The following is a 24223-nucleotide window of genomic DNA, read 5'->3' on the forward strand; positions in this document are numbered from 1 at the left end:
TGTACACATTGAGAGGTCAAGAGGCTAGTCCTTAGCCCTTCTACTCGAAGCTTCTGTAGTTGACTAGCACAGATCTCCCATTCTTTCAACATTTTTTCAACAAGGACTACCATCTTCAAATGTGATTGACTTCTGTGCAACGTTGGCAATTAGTTATGTTAAAATGTATTAAAACAGCCTCACTAAACAACCCTGACTACTCTTTAAAATGGAGCATTTTGTGTAATCCAGAATCCAAACCTCCGAGCTGTGTCCTTTTCATACTATCAGGAACTTTATTTGCTGCTTGTCACTGAGACGGTCTACTAGAAGATGAGAAAGATGAGAAAGATCTTCATAGCACACCAAAAACTTCCTCCATGTCAGTTACCTTTTGAAATCACATGGATAGTTGCTGAACTACTTCACATGTACAGTGATTTTGTGCTGCTTGTTGTGCAACACATTACATCTGAAATTATGTCAAAAGGCCCAAAGTCTATTTTACAGTACGTGTTTTCTTCAGCTAGGTCAGACTTCAATGTGTGTTTAACTCCAGTAATTTTCATTAAAATTAAATGTTGAGGCACCTGGAGGAACCTGTTCTGTAATCAACAGCCCTCAATGTACCCAGCCATTCCTTGCCAAAGCAGCCTACATACCACCACTGCCAGTTCACCCCGACTGAGGGTCCCACAGTGAGCACAATAGCCTAATCTCGCTAATATGACAGGTCAAGGTATAGCCCATGAAACGGAAGAATGAGCTACGTTTTCTAGGCTAGAAAAGTCATGGAAGAGGGCGTGAAATCGCCCCTAGAAGGCAGATTTAGCAATAAAGCAAAACAATAGTGCCCACTTTAAGCTGGCTCAGGGGCACATACATACACCCACCACCCTTCTCACAAGCTACAAACCATGATAACTAGTACCCTTATCAGCTGAAGATGGGGTAAGTTATAACAAGGTAAGTATACCAGAAGGTGTACTTAGCACACTAAGATGTAGCTACAACAACAAAGCATCCAGCTTACACCTGAAAGATGTCTGCCACACACCAGATCATCTTGAAAGCCCAACTCTAGCCCAATCACAAAACCGAAGGTTAGTTAAAAATCCACTTCATTAAACTAAAACATTCCTCCAACTTCGTATTGGCGATAGAAAAGACCCACTGGCGCAATAGTCCTGTACCGCAAGGGAAAGATGAAATAGCAATGAAAAGCTCCAAGCAACAAAGAGCAAAGATACGCCCTTGTACCTCTTGCATCAAGGTTCAGTGAAAACAATCAAGCAAAACGACCTTAAGCTTGCCCCCCATGAAATCCAAGCAAGCTACTCACAAGCAGCTATCCCTTAGCAAACCTGTCTCTGTTGCACAAGAGTGGGATGACTTGTCAGTAGAGGTGAAAAACTGGGCAATAGTTTGTTGTCTGTGAAATGAATCAAAGTTTGTCCTTAACTCTCCTCCAAGGACACTTGACCCAACCCGCATGAAATGAATTAAGAGCAACTTAAAGGAGGTACCGCTCCTTTAACAAAGAATACAACCTCCCCTAGCATGTAACTTGGCCACTCTTCACTGATACTGTGGGCCCTCACACAGCCAAAGAGTATGTCAAAGCTCCACCCCAAAAATCCGAGAACAACATGACTCCCTTATAACACAGCAGGCCAAGCTATCACAATAGAAGAGTTAATGCTAAAATCAGTAACTAGGGGATCCACCTCCTGTCAGGCACAAGCTTACATCCAAACATTACTAAAAGGCTTCTACTAATACCCGAACTCCAGCAAGACCTAGCATTTAAATCAGCCCTGTTAACCCAACTCAGGCAAGCCTGCCAGGAAGATTAAAATCTGTAAAAGGAACTATGCAAGCCCAAGGACTGACTGTTTAGCCTTCAGCTAAATCAAGTATTGAAGGTGATGCCTGCCCAGTGATACTACATTTAATGGCTGCGGTATCCTAACTGTGCAAAGGTAGCGCAATCAATTGTCCCATAAATCGAGACTTATATGAATGGCTAAACGAGGTCTTATGCATGAGTTACATTGTCATTTGTTCATATATTTACTGGCAACAAATCCCATGAGCAGTCCCATTGATTCTGTCTTGCTCCAGAGTCAAGCTTGCCAACCTACCACTACCATGTGGACACTTTTTTTTTTTTTAAAATCACTTAGTATTTTCCCAATGTTCATGAAACATCAACAACTTAGACCAGGCACACTGCCCAATCCAATGGTATTGGGCACAAGCTATTTGTTCTCAAGAATCTGGAAACATCTAGACAACACTGCTTCTCAACATCTCCTTAGTAAGTACTGTAATGAGGATTTCTACAGAATGGTGAACTGTAGATGTGCTATTTTTCTTTTTACCCAACTAATACCCAGGGACCTAGAAAACACAGAGGTGTTCAGAATTAGGATGGAAATATATACATTGTTACCTTTTATAATCTAGATTCTATTGCTGGTTGGAGACCTACACCATTATTAGAATTGTTTTCATCCCTTCAATTAGTTCCCAACTCCTTACACCTAACCCTAACTTGGTTTAAAGTTTTCTGTGTTTAACTTTTCAGTCACATTATACCAGATATATCAATACTGCAGGTGCACAGTACTCTGCAATCTTAACATCAGGCATTTATCTCAACACATATTGCTTACCTTCAATCATATTACATGGCTCATTCCTGTCGTGAAGCTCCTAATCATTTTGTTTAATATGATCAAATAACAAAGACTTGAATTAAATTGCAAAACCATTCCCAATTATACTACATGGATCAAAGATGTGCTGCAATGGTTAAAAGATGATGATAACAGGCCATGCTTCAGATAACTAAAACCAGGTATTGTGACTTTCCCTCAAGCCCTAGACCTTGAAACTTACTACCTAGAGTCTCTGACACCCACTCAATATATTGCTTCAGTGAAGACAGTGCATTGTCAGCAGCATGAGTGTCAGCATGGCAACATCATGCTCTGCCGATGGATCACTCAAAGGCTTCATCCTCCAACAGCACTCAGACATGAAGCTCTGTTGTTTGTAGCATAACTATGCTTTCCTAGCAGGCACCACTAAAATGCTTTCATTGCCTTCTATCCAAAGCCTAGACAGGGCTTTGCTATTCCACAGCAGAGCCTCACACCGGCTCTGGCACCAAACAGCAACAGCAGCCTGACTTGCTCAGTATATAAGATAGAAATTTGTGTTTTGGGATAGACTGCAACTGTAAAAATAGATTACATGATACCCAATACATAACAGTTAGAAGTTTCAAAAGCGAGACAGATCCAATTTCTTTCCTGTTCTGCACATATCGGACTGAGTAGTGCTGTTAAAAAAAATATCTAGGTCAGATTCAAAGTTGGGCCTAAATGTGAAGAATGAGTTATCAGAACGAGTATCCATAACATACCTAATCAGTTTAAGAAGACTGAAAAAAAAGTTGAGCAATTTTGAAAGTATATTCATGATGTTATGAGAGCTCAATGAAAATCTGGCCTGTGACAGACAGATTCCACAAGATGCAGCAGGGACCCCATTACCGACATGTCATATCCTGCACTGAGCTCAGACCACCAGTTACAGAAAGAATAACAATGAGGAACAGAGCTCTGAAAGAAAGAGCAAGCAATTGACAGGCTTTTGACTCAATTTAAAGAGCAATATTCCATATGGGTTGGGCAAAAGTGAGATCAAACACTTCAAGTGTACCTATGAGTGTCTGAGAAACAGGAGAAAGCTATTATCGTTGAGTAAAAGGAACATAACTGAAGTATGAGATTGAATAAGAAGAAACACAGGAAGAAGTTTAAGCTGAGTAGCAGGAAAAAAAAATCTTCCTGTAGTAGGAAGTAAGGTTGCAAGTTCTCCCATTGCCCAGAAAAGTAGCAACACACTGCTATTTAAATGATAAATGAACATCAAGAATGCATAACAGGACGTGGTTTGTAAGCAAATTATTTGAATAATCAGGTTAAGTCTGAATTCTACCACTGCCTAATCAAATTTAAATCTAGAATGCATTGTTTGGATGGCTTAACCCATTTCAAGGCAACAGGACACTGCCTGTTTGTCTAGGAAAGGAAAGCAATATGGAGCATGTCAAAGTAGTTTTGATTGTGATTATACTTTATGAAGGCTTTCCACCTCATTGTAAGCAGTGTGATACAGATTCCATTTCTGAAAAACTGAAACAGAAAAAAACTTTTTTCCCAATCCAAGACATATAAAATGTAAAAGCAGCTTCCCAAAGAAGGTGGCTGCACATCTTCATTACCTTCTTTGAAGTACAAACCATACTATGCATTAATACTAATACCATGTACAGTTCCCCAAGACTGTCATTTTCCCCTACGCCCTGCTAACTTTCCATAGGCTGTCAACCTTCAGAGTTTATTTCACTGATACTTCAATTACCTTTTAATGGAGACATCCAGATCCTTCAGGCAGTCCACAATAGTGCTTCTATGCCGCTGTACTGCATTATGGTCTGTCTGTACAGTTTTCAACAATGATGTCAAAGCTACGTATCTGTGAAAAGGACATACAGTCAGAAATAGCTGACAGACTGTATTTAATTTCTATGCACAGACACTCACACTCACCAAAACTTAAGTCTTATTTTGCAAGAGAATAGGGTTCTCTTGTACTTGGTAACAAATGGAAATCTTCCAGGGGACTGCTTGGCCTGTCTTCAAAGGTGAGTTACCATACTGAACTGTAACATGCCTAACACCCTGCTGCCTGGAGAAGCACCTGTCCCAGTTCCTGGGCTCATGTCAGCTGTGTGGTATTCACAAAGATTTTGAAGAGACAAGGCAATTAAAGATTAGACCTCCACAGATCATAAGCTCAAACTAGTGTGAGCTGTAATTCCCAAGGCTAGAGTCTTCTACCTACACCATGATTTGCAATCAAAATGCCTAGAGATGCAATTTAATTCTAGCAGTTGCAGCAATTACATGTCCAGATTCATAGTGACCAAAACACAACCAAGCTTCCTTGTTGCCAGCAGCACACAATCAGAAAAACCACAGTTTTTCCTCTAATTTGTCACATCTCCAATGCCATCTCTCATTTAAATACCGCCACAGACCAGCTGGGACAAGACAGGACATTCACAGACTATTGCAAAAAACACTTACCTAGATTAAGAAATCACATGTTAAGAATTACATCATACACCCAGATACATCAACTAAGAAAGGCATGGCTACAGTTAAATATTTGCACAGAGAAAAGAATGCACCAAGAAAGAAGAAAGCTAGACAGTCACACTAACCCCAGTAAAAGTACTGGAAAGCTCTACTTCAGCATAATCTTTGTGTAAATTTTTCTCACACATTTTAAACTGGGTGTTGCCAAAACACACTGCATACAACTTACCTAATATTTTTGTCGTTGTTTAATAAGAAACGGCCTAGGATGTTAATGGCTAACACCTGCAGAAAGAGTTAGGGAAGGTAAGTGATCAAAAAAAGGCTGCTGGTCATCTTCATTGTTTCAAGATTATTTTAAAGGCAACACGTCAAAGCTACCATTGCAGTTCTTGGCCAGAAGGATGAAGAACTCTAGAGGAAAAGCCAAGACAAACACAGCACAAGCTCTTTCCTGCACTCAAGGTAACAGAATCTGCAGGAAGTTTTGCTTTTCTTTATTAAAAAAAAAAAAAACCACCACAAAAAAAACCCATAAAATCAAACACCACATCCTTAAGAGATTATGGTCTTACCTAGAACTAACTGTGGAGCTATGTTTGGGTAAAACAACTTTATTTCATATCCTCCACAGAAAATGCTCTAATACAAGCCTGAGGGAGGGAGGGAAAAAAGGCCATAGCAAAACAACTTACTCTCAGTCCACTCTCAGATTTTATGTCCATAATAGTCAGCACAGTTTCATAGAGAATGGCATTTCCCACGTTTTTACTTGTTTCTGTATTAGTGGCAACCTGGAGAAATGAAACAAAATAAGCAACTCTGATGCACCCAGAACAGATCCCCTTTATGCTGTTCCGCAGAACAGGCAGTGAAATTACCCAATCCCCGGCAAACATGCCACACACCTATGAACACGCATCTCTTGCAGCAAAATTTAACCCAGTGTAGCAAGCAGCTGTAATCTCACCAATGCTGCTGAATCCAATTATTAGGAAACCAAAAGTGAAAGTTTAAGCTGCTCATCAACCTTGCAGACCTCACCTGTGCAAGTATGTCATTCATTGCTTCACTAGAATCATCATCATTTCGCCCTAAAATTCTTAGTAACCGCAGGATTCGTACCTATTTGACAAAATAAAGAAAAGCTTGTTGGGTGGCAATGAAATGCCCAGTAGTACACTTCCTGAGTAGTGGCAAAGAAGCAAAACAAGCTGTTGATTCCCATACCTAAGCAAAACGCTTATCCTTAAGACTTCACCAACAGGAAGAGGCTTATGCTGTACTCATTCCCACTAGCCAGAACCGTACCCCCACTACACACAATCAGCTGTAAGACAAAATCTTAAAATCAACACACTGCCCTGAGGTAACCAACCTCATCACACCTGTCTCAAAACACAGTACTAGAATTAAAGCTATCACAGTTTGCATCAGTTCTTACCTGCAAAAAGGGGTCACTGATCCCAGACACATCATGCTCTGGTGAATATCCAGACATAATAAGGTTCTTCAGAATCCGAACTAATTGGGGAACAAGCTGTGAAGAAGGGAGTTGTCCTAATTAGGGTGGTGTTCCTTCCCCCACCCCAGCTTTGAAGTACAGGTCTAAGAACAAATCCTGTCTTTGAAAGCAAGTCAGTCTATGGATTCTTCCACAAAGTTCAACCTGCAGGCCTAGAGCTGATGTTGTACAAATAGCTGCTGCTTAGCTAGGACACAACTAGAAACAGTTAAGCTGGGAGCTGAACACCATATTGTATCTTTACAGTACTACATCTACCAGAGTTTGGCAGTTGAGACCTGAGAGGAAACACCAACTTAAACCCTCTCTTCATGAAAAGGGGATGTGCTGGGACTATTACAATGGCATAATTCCAGAATTTCATGCTCCTGACTAATTTTTAGCATACATCTTCATGGAAGCATCACGCAGACAAGTTTTGATCTTTTCAAGTATTGTACTGCTATGATTAGAGTCTATTAAGAATTCCTTCAAGTTTGACACTCCATCCAACTTAGCTTCTATGAGCACTGCTGCTATGCCAGATCCAGAACAGAACCATATCAACTTACACTGTTCATATTTTAAAGTTTCTTTACAACTGTGAGTACTAAAAAAATAATCAACTTTCAGAAAAAAAAAATCAACATCATCAGATATTGACGATACTGGTCTCCCAGTAGACATCTCTCCCTAGGAATGAATTACCTTTCAGGACTTGTACACAGCTTTGAAGAAATGCTACCTATCTGCAAGTTTGGTTCAACTCCCTTCCATCTTAGGCATCTCTAGCCAGGGGCTTCATCTGTCAGGGCAACTCTGAGGAACCATAATAAAATTTCTCTGTACTATCTCACACATGCCAAGCAAGTAATCAGTTTAAAGCAGAATGTGGCAAATAATGCAATCATTAAAGCAGAAAAGCTGTAACAAACTTAATATTTATCTCCAAAAACCTTCATAGCAGCCGTAAGTAACAAAACAGTCTTGGAAATGAGCTTCCATTTCCTCCCTAATACATCCTTATGAAAAAAATCTTAAGGTTGAAAGATAGAAACTGGACTTGTTTTCATTGAACTGTAAGAGAAAAAAACACTCCTGGTGGATGATGTAGAGATGTAGATCTCTACAAGCTTTATTCCTTCCATAGAAAGTTTCTTCTGTCCCTCTCAGTGCTGGTATTAAAATAATCCAGACACTGGCTAGAGATGAGGTGACAAACTAGACTGCAACCACTGTAATACCTCTGTAAGTGGATTTTTCATTCCTGAGGCATGGCTAGCACCAGGACAGCATCATTCTTTCAACTCCATGCATGTCAATTACAGTTTATAAAAATGTTGTCTACAAAATCCCTCCCAACAATTCACCCTTACAACTTAACAATTTTCCCATCCTTGAGATGGGCTACTCCAGCATTCATTTATGCCTGCTATGAGTCAGGGACTGCATTCATGCTAAATTTTTACCACATCAGAGACTGCTTACAGTGAAGTTGCCACTTCTGACAACATCAAGATGGTGCTTCAGATTCAGGACAGATAGCAGCAGAAAGTGCTAAAAGTATAATGTGACATAAAGCACAACACATGCATGTGGACACACAAAATAGACAAAAATTTTTTTCTGGACTAAAGTCTTGTATGTTTGTGGTACAGTGTAAGAAGAAAACCAGCTGAGTTAATCCATCAACTTTTTATTCCTACCTTTGCTCTTCAGGAATTACATGCTCCTCTGCAAATGCACATTTCATACAATGCACAAACAAAAGGAAGCATGAATTTCCTATTATCTGCCTTAAAGAGGAAACCAAAGGGTGCTGCAACATCTTTTCTCAAAGACAAGCGAAGTTATCTGCTACAGCATTCCTGGAACCCTAATTAACATTTTCTTTGCCTTCTAACATGCAAGAGTTGTCAGGACTGAGGACAGCACAAAGAAAGGGAAACATTACAGCCATGGAGATCGGTTGAGGGCCACCCTGTCTCTCCTACTACCTCTTGGGAAGCACCTAAAGTTGCCCCATGGTTCAGACAAAACACAAAGCCCAGTTTGTGATAAGAGGAAAGGCCAGGGCTACAGTTGGCATAGGCACAAAAAAAATCCCTACAGTATTCCTCAAATGACAGGGAGCTTGAGGAAAGCAGGCTCATGTTTGGAGAAGGCCACAACTGAGATTCAGGGCTGCCATGGGTATAGAGTTTTAGTGACACAACACTACCAGCACACAAAAAGCATTAGACAAGTACAATTGATCTAAGCATGTGGCAATCAATCACAAATGTGGCATTAAGAGGCACTGTCTCACAAGAGATGAACATCTACAGATTGAATGCAAGCATGCACCATCTAAAAGAATTAATTCTTACCTTTTCATTCTAACACAGCAGGATTCCAGACAAAAGGGACAAAACAGACGAAGCAGGCATTAGGGACAGATCAATATTGTACCATTCACAGCATAAACAACTACAAGAGATAGGCACTAGGTACACTCTTTATCTAGCTAAGTTCTGTGGACTCACCTCTTCTCTCTTTTTCCCACAACTATCATCTTAACTGAACAGTTAGAAGCAGAGATGGCCACCTTCAAGATGACCCTAGTCCCACTTTTACTCCTGCTTTGACATATACAATCAGGGCAAGGGAAGATGTGTACCAAAATGCCTTATGATATAGACAAGCCAAGGAAGAACAGTAAACTGGGCATGCAAATAAATAAGCACCTTTAAAAACTTTTAAGAAAAGCAAATGGCCAGTTCTGTTTTACAACCTTTGTTCAATTTCTTCTTTGATCAAGAAGTCGGAATGACAACCAGTGCAATTTTCAGAAGCCCTTCTGTTGGTAGGCTTTCATATAGCAATACTGCACAGCAAATTACAGCAAACAGCATAAGGAACTTTGTACTGTGGGGCAAGGAAAGCAAACATTCCTAACCTGAGGAGGAAGAGTGACATTGACTCTCAAACCCTTAAATTAAAATGGCAAATGATGTAATACAGCATGCACCAGAGATGAGGTATCTACAGAACTAGAACTTCCACTGATATTTTTGACCTGAGTTAGTAAGACTGTGTTAAGGCATTCAGGTGTTGGTATAAGCCTCAATTTTTCCATCCTTTGCCTCTTTATGTTTATTACATTAGTAATGCCAATGTCACTATACAATTAGAGTGGAAAAAACCCTAAGGGAACATCAAAGGGGACACCAAAATCCAACTTTAGGTTAAGTTTCATACTGCACAGTCTTAAAACTGATGGTTTTTAACTTATCCATTTATTGAAGGGGATTAGGGCTAGATACACACAAAATTCCCAAATTATTATTATTTTTTATTTTGATAACAAGCGGACAGTGTCATTAAATTCTTCATCTAAATGTAAACATTTTAATAAAATATGTACGCACTGCTTTCACTAGGGAGACTAAAAGGACACATTGGTTAAAAAAAAAAAAAAACAAAACCCACACCCAAAAAACCCCCCAATCCAAAAAACACAAAACCATGAATATTAACTCAGTGATACCACTTCACATTTACCTTTCTAAAGTGTGCAAGCATGTCTGGGCTTCTCTCGCACATCTCTGTGAGGAGGACAACTGATGTGTGAAGAACACCTAAAGATAAAGGGAGAAGAAAAAAAAAAAAAAAAAAAGGAAAACGTATCAACATTTAACAATCTCATTGGCTCCAGACATGTGACAAAGATCAGGAGAAAACAACGGGAAATAATTTAAAAAAATTGTCTTGAATCCAACATATCTACCCCAAGATTTATTTGGGCTTGCAGCTGTGCCCAAGGGAAAGCAGACAACAAGCTCATGTTTATAAAGCTGCAACTAAAGGCCAAAGGAGGAGCAAAACTGGACTCTGCAGAAACTCGCATACTAAATATACAGTCAGATGGTAAAAAACATAGTTGGACTAAATTATCTTTAAGGTCCCTTCCAACCCAAACCATTCTAAGACTCCAGAAGGACAGTGTGTTAACAGCATTGTAGGTGTTGGCTTCCTCACACTTCCTGATTTTCTGTTCCAATTTGGGTACCCTAGCCAGCCTTATGTGACCTGAGTTGGGCCTTCCTCAGAAGGTCTCAGAACTCAGCCTAGAGAAAGCCTACAGCAGACTGCTTGGTGAAGCCAGTGCCTGTGCATTGGCAGCCAGCTGCTGTGTGCCCTGCCTTGATGAAACCCAGTCAAAGCATCCCTGAAAACGGAAAAGGCTTGTCAATTAGAATCCATTTAACTAGATGGCAATGCTCGACAACTTCTAAGATATAACCTTGTAAAGCATGAAACTTCAACCATGAGCATTGTTACATCCCTGGATTCAGATGTAACACAGCAATCCCTCTCAGATGCTAACTTTTTCAATTATTCATTTTCTGTAGGTGTTAAGTCAGTACGGGAGGGTTCCTGACTCAAAGAGACTAGAAGCCTGCTTAATAAGTAACATTTTCTACAGAGATGACATTTATATTCCACAAGCTAATGCAGCTTTCAGGCCTATTGCAGGGTCTATCCAAGATATTTACGTACTTCAAAACATATTTATCTATAAAGCTTTGTCACAGCTTTAACACTGACACTACTCAGTGAGACCTCTCAAGAGGCTGCTAGAAGGGTTTCGTATATATTCTGCTTCAGACAAAGCTCAGCACAAAGCATGGGGCTAAGAATGCTGCAAAGGAGATGCTGATTTTTAAGGATAAGGAAAGCAAAAAGGATGATTCTGTTCTTGAATGCAGGTGAACCTAGACTCAATCCTCTGCTTGGCCAAGGCTTGAAGAGAGGCATTCCCATCTTTTAAAGAGGGAACAGAACAGCTCTCAGCTTTTCAGGGTTGCATAAGACAAAGACAGATGATCTCAGGCTACCAGGCTGGATCATATGGGCATCACTTACTGACAAGAAGTATTACAGACTGTTGCCTACCTGAAGCAACGACTGGTCTAAATGTTCCGATCATCGCATTTTAAATCAAGGTAAACTAGCTGCACATACGTGAACCATATTCCACATGCAAACTGTTCTGTACCTCAAAAGTTTACAACACATGCAGCAAAAAAACCAAATGGAATCAATAGCTTCCCAGGAAGCTCCTGTGGCCTGTTAGTACTCTTGGCACTTATAACTACCCTGTCTTGAGACAGAACTTCTCCCCATAATGGGTTTTCAGCACTGCAAATATCTACTGTAGAACTCCTAGTACACCCACCTATTTTTTTTTTTAAAGACGCATGCTCATTGTAGATGTGCCACAGCACTAAGACTTTGCAAAGTGAGTATTAGGCTTCATACAGATTAGTCAAGGTACTCTTTAAATAACCTTCTAAAAGCACTTGTGCAAGAAAATTTATTAAAACAGACTAATCTCACAGAGGACCATTACAGTGAGAATCTGGTTTATGACGTAGTTCTGATGAAAAACAGCACTTAAGAAAGACTCTTTCCTGACTAACGTAGGTATCTGTGTCCTGGGAATGCCTGCTAAAATGATGTCAGCACAGCACTATAGGATTCTCTTGCAGGAGACTCAAAAAATCAACCCTAAAAAGTGCACTTTACAAGTCCCTTTAGGCAGTGTATTGAATAAAAATCACAACTTTCTCCATTCCACCCACTCTGAAGTGTATCAAAAAACAATGAGAGTTCCTTTCGTCACCTATGCCATGTAAAAGTCCTGCTGACTAGCAATCATACACATTCCTTCCTTCTGAATGACATTTGCTTTCATTGCAAGGAAACGGAAAGAAACAAATCACACAAATACACCTTCAAAGTTCCTTCCAAATAAAAGGCTTAGGTAGCAAGTACACCATCCTTAAAGAATGGCATAGCTTCCATTAAGTAGAGTCTCAGATATTACCATGATTCTTCTCATTCAGCAAGTTTTTGGTGGCTGGCAGGAACATCTCCATGAGTTCAGGCACCTTTCTAATGACATGAACGGCACACAATGCTGCCTGTACAGGAAAAACAGCTCTGTTAGTACACACTGTAACGACAACAGTACATGTTTTGAGAACATCTAGGACAGTAGGAACTATCAGAAATGTCATGATATACAAAGGCTTGGAAAGTTTATGGTATGTTTTTCCACCTCTCTACTACAAGTGTCACTAAGCAGCACCCTATAGAAGAATTCAATAAAACTACCACGAGGGGTGGGAGGGAAGGGGAGCACTGACCTACAAAGTAATACTCCCACCAGCAATAGTTCATTTTTACATTAGTCACTTCAGAAGTAGTATTAACTGCAAAGCATCTATGCCTTTAATAGGGCTACTTAGGTCTTTCTTCCTGTTGCTAGGGAGGGGGATAATGCACTGGAAGCAAATAATTAAATTCATGTCAAATTATGGCTCATTTTCTTTCCCATGAATATATCTCCTTTCCCACAGAGTAACTTCCTCCTGCGGGTGATGGGTCCTATGAAAAACAGAAGTATACTGCAAAAAAATTGCCTACTACTTCTAAGTGCAGAAGCAACTGGAGACCCTATTTCCAGCTGCTTGAGAAATAAAGGCACTGAGGGCCTCCTCCCAGAATACAGCAATACCACTTAGCGTTGCTTTCACTCCAACCTCTCCCTAGATCTAACACACTAGACAAAGAAGTAACAATGCATCTCTTCCTAAATCTTACTACTCCCCACCCTCCCCAAGACTTCATAATGATTTTAAAATTAAAGAACAAGGATGATCACACTTTGCAGATGCTACAGCACACTTGCTATGGTAACAAGTATTTTATAACTGTTTGCCTGTTTCAAGCCCTTAACCTTTCCTATCTCACATACTACTGTCAGCAGCAGCAGCAACAGGAGAGATCAAATAGGTTCCAGTCTTCAAATATCAGCCTGCACTGTTAACAGTCACAATTTCTCTGGACTTATCTGAGAAGATACAGAAATAAAAATTACAATAGGTTTGGGGTTATTGTCTGTGAACAGGCAGCAGGTGTTCACAATACTACCAATAACCCTAAGGTAGAGAGTATCAAAATAGAAACAACTGCCTCACCTATTGGAGTCTTGTCTTTTAGAGGCTTACACACATTCTTACTATAGATAGACAGGGAGTTTTTAACCTCTGCCTTGCAAACTGGGAAAATACTCAGCCAGTGTGATTCAAGCCACCCAAGTGTGCCAGGTATTAGCAAGGTATCCAACCAATCTTGCGTTTTAATGTGTAACAAAGCATTCAAAAGTTCTCTGAAGTACCTTCTTCCTAAGATAGGAGTTGGAAGTTTTGAGGAGCTTTTCCACCTCTCCTGCAAGATCTCTGCACATTTCTGAGGAGCCCATGCAGCCAAGAGTGCAGAGTGCCAGCCCCTGCACATACTGCGTGCTGTGATTAAGGTCACTGTAAAGAAGAAGAACAAAAAAAAAAGCCAGTCAGCATGCACACAGAGAACCTGAACACACAAGAAAAGGCATCTATATCTGCAGTCATCTAACCAGCTACACACATGGCCCAGAAGAATTCTCCAGATTCTCCGCTATTTGGGAGCATGACTGACGAGCAACAGCAGCTTTGAGTGCACATACCATAGGGTTTGCTATTTCCACTTCAAATCCTCAATTATAACGATAAAATATTTGGTTAAAACTATCAGGTGGGTAATCTAGGGATTTTGCTAAGAAGAGGGACGACCACACAGAATTCCACTAAAACGTCTAAAGCAAAGACAAAACATTCTATTTTGGAACTTGCATGCAGAAAAGAACCTAACATGAAGTACAGCCCTGCAGTGACTCCGTCTGTGGGTTGTCTCAGTTTAAACATGTTCTAGGATAGGCTTTAGTTTCTGCATTTTATATACTGTTTGGTTTCTAAAATCTATGTAAAAATATCCTCTATCCTGAGTAAAAACCAAACCCCACCATTCACACACCTTAAAAATAATCCATACAGGAATTTTGTTTAGCTATACTAACTATTCATATACCCAAGGAAGTTGTGGAAAGTGGTCAACAAGAAGTAAAGCCACCTAATGGCAGATGCTGTTCATGAGGCCAGTTACCAATGTCACACTAATACAAGATAACAAGAGCTTCCACATGGCAATTCCAACAGCTTTAATATGGATTTCTACACTACTTTTCCATCAGACTATTTGGTAATTATGTCACCACAGAATCCAGGATTCAGCGTTGAAGAAAGAACATGGTTCCTGGTTTGGGAGGTGAGGGGAGCTGGGGATTGCATGATGGGAGAGCTAGGGAAACAAGTGGTATGTAACCAAATGCGTACAACGTGCAGAAAAGCAAGAGACATTATTCTGGTTGTAACATCAAGCAGCTATGGCAACATGCAGATGAAGGAACAGATTGCACATGCCACTAAATGGGTTAACGGGTTGGGTTTTTGTCTCCTTCCTTTAACAAGTTTTTGGCAGCTAAATAAAGCTGCGTGTATAGCAAGTATGTGCCTCACAAGGGTGCTCAACTTTACTGTATCTAAAATATAGGTCTTCCTACAGAGTAATGAAAGACAATGCCATAAATCAAATACCTTAATGTCTAGATAAAAGCAAGACAAAGGGGTAGATACAGAAGCCAAGGGAGAAAGCAATAAACAACCCACTGAGGTGGTGTGAAGGTTTCCACCAGTTTCACTCAGCTTCAGTCTATCCCATTTCCAGTTCAAACTCACTACACTTGTACCACACAACTTTAGCATAAAAAAAAAAAAAGGTGTTAACCTAGTAGCTTGGTTAAATAATAAAACCAGACACACCACAGAAACTAAGCAGACCCCTGGGTAAATCAGCTAGAACCCAGCTGTTCAACTCCTGCTCCCGTCCATCTTGAAAAGGAGTGTTATTGGAAGTGCACCAATCATCATCCACTAAACTATCATGTAAACCAGTCCCAGATTAACAGCATTTTGCTAAGAAAAAAAAACCCCAAACCCCAGGTTATTTCCCGTCTCCTCTTGCCTGCTTTCAGCAAGATGCCAAGTAGACCGTACATCCCAAGCTGCTGCCTTGCTTCCAAGACCATTCATTAGGACTGTTAGGCCAAGCTTAAAAAGAAAACAGGATATACAGCCTTGATCCTTGAAGTCAGACAACTCTTTAGAGCTTGTCAACAGACGTCAAGTAAATAAACACAGGACAACATGGCTGCAGCAATATATATGACTTTGTGGTATATGATGGCCCGTCCAGCCTACAAAATTTTATAACTGTTATAAAAATGTTCCAATTCAATCACATTTAAGAGGTGCATGGATCATTACTGATGCTGCATTACTGCTCGCCTGGCTCCTCCCTACCGCAAGCTAGAAGATAACTAATTTACAGAGATGGCAGAGTTCTTTAGAACAATTAGAGGTCTTCTGCACTGGCTGAGCCGCTTACTGTGGTCATTTCATCTTCCTGATTTTATCTTAACATGACCTCTAGAAACAGATACTGCCATTCTATAACAGTAGTTACATGAAGCGTGGTTTGCCACATACACCTTGTCAGGACCAATGCAATTTTATCTTCTCTTCCTCTTTAAGCAAGCTAGACAGGATTGTCCTATACAGTACAATACCAGAAGAGTCTTGTATAGTCAACAGCATACAACAAATTGAAGATACCAGTTTTTCTAACACAAGGGAAAAAACCTAAAGTACTCAAAATATCACTGTCAGGCGTATACTTTCAGATCCTGAAACCTTAAAGCATGTGTTGATGGAGAGAGAGGTGGTACCCTTACTTCTTGATGCAATTGGTCATAAGAAGATGGACATCCTGTCTCTCATCCAGCAGCAACATGGCACCTAAATACCCAATGCGCTTGTCTGTGAATTTCTGAGAGGCAATGAGCTTGAGGCACTCCAACTGGAAAAAAAAAAAAAAAAAAAAGAAAAAAAATTACAGAATTAGCTTAAACTACTTCTTAGCTAGAGGAGAAACACTTTGAATTTTGATGTGTACTCATTTAGGTCTCTCAGAATGCATTTTTAAGAGTATATTTTACTCCCATTTTGGTGATGTCAAAACCAAAGAAAGTTTAAATGACCTGCCAAAGCTCCCAGCAAGACAGCAGGAAAGTCACTAGCAGCTCCTGCATCTTAAAGCAGCCAGACACTATTGGCCTTCCATGACCTCTGATATACCAGATATGTGGGTTTATGTCAAATCACAGAAGTAAAAGATAACGTATTTATAGAGACAAGAGATGCATCATTAAAAACAAAATAGTAAATATCTGGAAATCTAGATTATAGGTCATGACTGATATGCACTGGAAACTTCTGAACCAGGCTTAAATGTGTCCATCTACCTACCAGAGAGGATCAATGATTTGTACGTTGTCATAAAAAAAAAAAAACACACCACAGTTTTTGTGCTGCTCTGTAACCTCTATTTGAGTACCTGAAGTTTGACTAAAATCATATGCATTGTAGGCACTACGAGATTCCCTTTCACCATATAGAAATGTCAACTGTTCAGTAGCATATAGAAGGTCCCTAAGATAACACACATAGTTGCCACCTGCACTCAGCTGATTGAGAATTTAATTGCTAACCAATTTTAAAAAAACTTAACACTTTCTTACTGCAAAAAAAAAAAAAAGTACCAACCACAGAGATAACGTTGACATTACTACAAACTAAGGTATTTTTCTCTACCAGATAACTAATCAAGTATAATCAATATCTACTTTACACACAGGTAGTAGCAGAAATGGCTTCTCAAAACAGGTAAGAGACTTATCCCTCACAGACATATCCTGTTTAGTCTGTTTTACAAGTTAGCTAGGGCAGCAAGTAAGCGTACACAGTGTGTTTAAGGAGGGGTCAGACAAAGCTTGCAACAGATCCATTTTAAAAGTAGTAAAAGGGGCATGCACAGGCAAAAATTCAGGACATCATGAAGTTTTTCATGGTCCCTAGCTATAGGGAAGCTTGAACAGGGCAACAGACACAGGTGATATACAAGAAGCACACACACACACACACACATCAGGAGGGTAAGGTTGCACAGATATTGGTAAGAAAACTAAAGTTGAAGTGCCAGAGAAAGTGCGTGCCATGGCCTAGCCACTGACAAGTTGTCACAACTGCATGGCATCAGAACATTCAACTCAACTACGCAAGAAGTTGTCAATTATGAACACCCAGCTACCGCAGGGTGACAAACTGATTAAAAAAAAAAGCTTGAAAGTGAGTTCCATTTGCTGGGTTTAAAGGCACTGAAAATCTAGAATAAAGAAACACCTCTGAACAGTAAGAACAGTCATCCACAAGGGTAACTGAAAATGCACAAATGGGCAAGATCAACCGGGAATAAGGTACGGAATACTAGACAGCAACCTCTTATCTTTCCAGTGCTTTCTGTAAAGAGAATAATGCACCTCTCAACCAACTTTCTACCCCAGGTTTACAAGATACTTTCTTATACAACCCTCTGCAAAAATGCAATGTAGAATTGATGACATCTAAGCCACAGCATACGAGCCCACAAAGGCAGAAGACTAATGACTAAGAAAAAGCAGAAGAAAACTGATGGCTGCAACAGATACTATAAGATATATTTCTAGTACTTTTGAATTCGAAAGATATTGAAATTTACCCTGTGAAAGGCTCATGGGTTCTTGTTTCATTTTTATACAAATACATGCAAACTAGCTTCATGCACAGCAATACTGAGAAACATGATCAACTGATGCTCTTACTAAGTTTAATTAGTTGAAGAAATCTCGATACCATTACATCCATTTCATTCAAAGGAACAATTAAAATCTGTTACATCAGCACTGTAACAGATACATCAGTAAAGCTAGATATAAGCACGTAGCCAGACTACAGCTTACCCAAGTTTTTAGCTACCCCTCCAACCAGAATTTTTTTGCAAGTAGAAACTATGACAATAACGAAGTTATTTGACCACTTGCCTAAGGCTGCCTGACAACTACTAAACTCACACAAATGTCCTTTGCACATGCTTGCCATTCAGTGCATCTCAGCACACACTGGCTAAATACTGTGCTCATGGTTATATTTTTTTAGATATCCTGGGTCAAAGTTAAGGATCTCTGCCTTGGAAGTAAGTAGATCAACCATTCACTACCCCTGCACCTTCTCTAAATTCTCTTACCATTGGTTACCCCATCCACACTGTTAGCTGAAGTCAGATGTCTGCTTACATCTTTAAGAGAGACTGTCTAACACAGCCTGTGGCTCTCTTCTGTTTTTCACCAAAACATATTTCCTGCATATTTATCCTGTCACTCTCAGAAACTTCCCGTCTACAATGCTGGACTGTCTATCTATAAAACTCCACTACTGGAACAGCATGCATTTTTAACAGGTCCTCAACTCACACAAACCATACTCCATCTACAAAACATTAGATTCCTTCCAGTTATAAAGCACTGAGGACATGCAAAGGTCTGTAACTTACTCACTTGGACAACACTTGTTCAAATCCCTTTTCAGCCTCGGGCCCCGTACCTTCCTGAAAAGTGCAGCTGATAAACTACATGAGAACCAAGGTGTCCTAGTTTCAGCTGGGATACAGTTAATATTTTTTTTCTTAGTAGCTAGTGCAGTGCTGTGCTTTGAATTTGATATGAGAATAACGCTGATAGGACACCGATGCTTTTAGTTGTTGCTGGGTGATGCTTATAGCAAATCAAGGACTTTTCAGTTCCTTGGGCCCTGCCAGTGAGAAGGCTGGAGGGGCACAGGACACTGGGAGGGGACACAGCCAGGACAGGTGACCCAAGCTTGCCAAAGAGGTATTCCATACCATATGACGTCACACTGAGCATATAAACAGGGGGAAGAAGGAGGAAAGCGGGGACATTTAGCATTACGGCATTTGTCTTCCCAAGTAACCATTACGTGTGATGGAGCCTGGCTTTCCTGGGGATGGCCGAACACACCTGCCCATGGGAAGCGGTGAATGAATTCCCTGCTTGGCTTTGCTTGCCTGCACAGCTTTTGCTTTACCTATTACATTGTTACTTGACCCTCAAGTTTTACATTCCTTTCTGATTCTCCTCCCCGCTCCTCTGGGTGAGGGGGAGTGAGCAAGCAGCTGCATGGTACTTGGTTGCCAGCTGGGGTTAAACCACAACACAAGGCCATCAAATGAAGTACTCTATTCCCAAAGTAGTCAGCACAGATGTTTCTGTTTGAGATGTAGTAACCCCAGCAATAATAAATATTGAATAATCTGTTTCATCCTTCTTCCACTGAGAGTGAAGAGGTAATTTACCATTACTGACCAAAGCAGAAACTGAAAAATTATTAGATATCTGGTCTAATCTTCCATATACAGAATTAAATACTTGAGCAACAAGATTAAAATCCCAACAAAATTTAAACGTTCCTAACATCGGTCAAATGTAGAAATTCTAGATGACACTTCTCTGTAACACTTAATTCTTCCTGCAGCTTTTAGATGTTGTGCCTTAATTTTTGTGATAGGAAGTTTCTGTCTTGGACCAGTGAGCCTGGCTACGTGAAGTGTTAAGAACAGGATAATACTCAAATTCACTTGCTCTTAGGCAACAACTCCTATGCCGAGAGAAGAATCCAATGATGCAGAAACACGATGATGCATTTTATATGCAATAGCACAGTCCAGACTCACTCCCCAACACAAGACTTACTGGAATTTGATTTCAGTGCTTTGAGTTCACTGTTTCAGTGAGACATGTCAGGATTGGTAAATCCAATCATGAATGATAGACTCCCAAGACACAAAGCTACTTTAAGGGATACAACAAGTTTACTTTTTCTTTAGCTCTATGGAAGGTCCAGGTTAGATTACTACTGACAGGACACTTACTGACTTTTAAGCAAAAGAGGCTATGCCCCAAAGACTAAGAAAAGCTCAACCTGAAGAATATCTTGTAGATCAGGAACTCCCATCTTCCTGTCTCCCTTTTCCACAATGTGTCAAACACAGCAGGTCAAAAATACACCAGAAATGGAAAATTCATACCAGCATTTTCCAAGTCACCTCACTAAGATGGGGATAAGGAACACCAGTTTCTTATTGCTGGAAAAAGACCAGCTCTTACCTGCTTAGAATAGATTGCTTTAGAAGGAAAAGGGTATAGAACCTCCTTTGAAGCATCTGGTTATTTCCATCAGAGACAGAACTCCAAAATGCTGTTTTGAACTCATCTAGAAATATCCATATGTATTGGACTGTGGTTTAAGAACTACTACTCTGCAGAAACATGGGTAGTGAGGAGCAGACAGTGTGGCAAAAGCACACTAACCCTAAGTTTTATGACAAAATATATGTCTCTAAACAGCAGATCTCACTGTCAAAACTAACACACACAGGTTCAGAAGATATGTGAAGACAGACCTCAAAACATTGCAAAGTGCAAACACCAAAACCACAGCTAAGAATGTTCCAAACATGTCAATGTGCCCCAAATAAACAAAGCAGACTGGCATATGCACATAGCACAAGTACTGAACTCTGACCTACCTGTCCAAAATGTGCAGGGTATCCCAGCATGTGCATATACAGCAGCTTTGCCACATTTCTGCATCTGTATGTGTTATCTTCCTCTCGGAAGGATGACCGGATAGCAGCACATTCCTTTTGGATCATCTCACGCTCTTCTGCCTGGGTTCTTGCTGTCCGGATGGTCCGGATCAACTCCCGCAGTCGGATGGGGGCTGGCATCCTCTGGGAGAAAAGACAGATCTGTAAACCCTGTACTGCACCTAAAGGCTTCATAATAGTCTCACACTTTAACATATTTTGGTTTTTTCTTTCTTATCCTACAATTAAGGAAATGCAGACTGCTTCAGTAGCATGATTAAAAATAAACTTGAAAACCAGAGGAATTCATGGAACTTTGTATTTGCTTTTCCAGAACATTAGAAACAGGAATTACTATGCTTTGAGCTAGCTGCCAGGTGAATATAACATGATTCCTCACCTGAAACTGGCAGAAACGGCACTCACCAAGGTATGCTTTCATTCACAACATTTGCCTCTCTCTAGAAAACTCAGGCTTCAAAGACAGAGTTGATCCCAAAATCACGACAACTTCAGACAGAAATCCTTTACAAAAAGCAACGCCATTTAGTAACTTCCACAGGATCTCATACAAGTGCTTCAGATAGCCATGCTTCAAAAATCCTGTAAACTTGTGCCATACATGCCTCTTTCTTAGAGGCGTGGAAGTCAACAGAAAAAAGCTGATGGAAGAGCAATCTTAGCTGTGTGGAATTTCAGAGAATCTTCTTTTAGAAATAAATAAATCAAGTTGACACCTTCCTTTTATTACACCCCAAAGTGAATAATCCTTTCTAAAACAAACAAGTCTGCCACACTAATGTCTGGTGGCACTGGTATGAAAATTGTGTGCAAGAAAGCATTCAACATGAACTCCAAGTAGTTTCACTTCACCAGATGAAGTACTGATGGAGCCATTTGACCTAGAGAGCAATTTAGTCTCCTGAGTACCCCCAAGAGGAAAACGTCTCTCCAAAGAAAGACAAACTTTAAAATTACATTCAACAATAGAACTTTTTAGCTCATGCTCACCAAAGCCAACTTTTGATTTTCTGTGAGATCAGACTATGCAAGCATCTCTACAGTCTTCCTTCATCCACGTTACACTGCAAATATACCTAAGCCATTCTGATAACAGATAATGTCACACCAACTTACAAAAAGTTGCCATGGCAGTCTGCTACAGTTTTTGTCTGGGTCACTGGCCTCTCAAAATGGTGTCATACATTTTAAACACTGCCGTATCAGAAAAAAAGATGTTATTCAGATGCTGCACTAACTGGCTTGCATGACAGCACAGAACAGACAGGCTGGGAAGCATACAGAGTTAGCAGGGGACTTGTTTCTGCAGAAGAGCAGAGAGAGATGCATGCATAACACGTAAAGGTGGCCTCAGTAAGGCAGCTGAATTCAGCTCTAAATCTGGATTATAAATCTGGTCTCCTACAGAACTGATACATAACACTAAGTATCTTCGGTCAAAACCATGTAAGCCCTTCATATTCCTTTTTCCCATCTTCATACCTAGAAAGTTTGAATTTACAGAGACGAAGTGTTCAATTTTGAAAATGGAAGAGATGTTCTTTCTGCATAAGGAAACTCTGCCCCAAGATGCTGACACATGTAGGATCAAGATTATTGATATGTTAATCCTCAGTCTTGCCTTGGGAATATATAACACTTCCTCAAATTATTGTGGTATGAACAAATTAATACTTACTATGCATTCAGATGCTATACTAACAAGCATCACAGAAATGGTCACGGGGAAGTTAAGAAATCTGTCCCCAGAACAGTATTTGAACATGCAATAAATAAGGCCTTTGAATGTGGCAGTCCTGTTCTTTTAATGCAGCTTGTAATGTTTCTACACTGAAAAGATCTTTCAGATGCAACATCATATCTGCATGCATATGGGCTTTAGATGGACTCTTTAAAGCCTTAATGCAGACCTTTGCTCTTCAGCTAAAAGTACAAGTGACAGTGGTAGAAGTGTGCTCTGCCAGGAGCAAGTTAAGATTGTAGTACCATGGCAAACAGAACACGAAAATGCTGCAGAGCACTAGGAGCAGTACACTGACCCACAGCTATTGTACAGAGTCTCTGGAGATTTCAGATGCTGAAAAGCAAGTCTCGAAGAAGCATGTACAAATCACTTTTGCAAGCATTATCTGGCCAAAGTGGAAGACTATTTTCACCAGTGCAACAAAATACACATCCTCGAAATAAAAGACAACTCCCCAGCACTCATACAGGAAGTCACCCAGAAGATTAAGGTTTCAAAGCTCCTCAAATAAAAAGTAGTTTAATTCTATCCATTTCCTGCCACACTGCCCCTATCCATGCATAATGAAATCCTTTTCCTACCCTGAAAGAGCAAAACACCTTTCTAAAATCCTGCCTGTGATGAATAGCTTGCTTGGGAAATTTCAGAATGATCAACTCAGAACTATTAAAAAAAGAGGGAGGAAAACAACTAAAACCCATGGATTTAAATGGCATATAAAATGAAGGTAACCAGGCAAGAGTTAATTATTGAAAGCTAGAGTTCCAATATAGCACATACTAGCTGTTTCCTAGCTACTGTCTGGTTGTTTCCTGGCTGTTGTCTGGTTGTATTGCTTTACTCTGTGGTAATTTACTTAGTGAAAAGGGACAAACAGATTAACTGTGTGCTATCACCCGTGACTTGCTAACATGCTGCTAATTATACCCTACTATGTATCCCCAAAACTTGTTTGCTAAGATTATCCTTAGTCTGCTTTCAGAGCTGAAACTGAATAAACTTCAGGCACAAAGCTTGTCTACCCAGGAATTTATTCTGCAGTAAGGTGGTACACAGCCTCCTCCCAAATTCTATGAATTCTTGTAACATCATTTGCTTTAGTTCACGTTTCTATTCTGTCGTACTGGAAGTGGTCTCTATCTCCTATAAAAACTATTCTTAATTAATTCAAGTTGACCCTTTATTTCCCTAGCAGTCTTCAACTTAAACTACAAAGTTACATTAAGAACATGATCTGCCAAACTTTCACTGTCCTAACTGGGCAAAAAAGGCAGA

At 40.1% G+C, this 24223-nt stretch overlaps 1 protein-coding gene and 1 non-coding gene across 3 annotated transcripts in view; both read right to left on the reverse strand.

Annotated features, from left to right (window-relative positions):
* The window catches only part of AP1G1 (adaptor related protein complex 1 subunit gamma 1), a 51709-nt gene that overhangs the window by 15865 nt on the left and 11621 nt on the right, over positions 1-24223 (reverse strand). For both annotated transcript variants that reach the window (XM_056360590.1, XM_056360592.1), the window contains exons 2-11: positions 21124-21327; positions 16379-16503; positions 13889-14030; positions 12533-12629; positions 10204-10280; positions 6601-6696; positions 6201-6281; positions 5852-5950; positions 5386-5441; positions 4417-4530 (exon numbers count right to left, since the gene is read on the reverse strand). In XM_056360590.1, coding sequence (XP_056216565.1) covers positions 4417-4530; positions 5386-5441; positions 5852-5950; positions 6201-6281; positions 6601-6696; positions 10204-10280; positions 12533-12629; positions 13889-14030; positions 16379-16503; positions 21124-21324 — 1088 coding nt within the window. In that variant the 5' untranslated portion in view covers positions 21325-21327. The remainder of the gene's footprint in view (positions 1-4416; positions 4531-5385; positions 5442-5851; positions 5951-6200; positions 6282-6600; positions 6697-10203; positions 10281-12532; positions 12630-13888; positions 14031-16378; positions 16504-21123; positions 21328-24223) is intronic.
* Positions 2931-3017, reverse strand: LOC130159547 (small nucleolar RNA SNORD71). Its single transcript, XR_008825789.1, has one exon. It is a non-coding gene; the product is annotated as a small nucleolar RNA SNORD71 (small nucleolar RNA).

Source organism: Falco biarmicus, chromosome 15, assembly GCF_023638135.1.
Source record: "Falco biarmicus isolate bFalBia1 chromosome 15, bFalBia1.pri, whole genome shotgun sequence".
NCBI classification, from domain to species: Eukaryota; Metazoa; Chordata; class Aves; order Falconiformes; family Falconidae; genus Falco; species Falco biarmicus.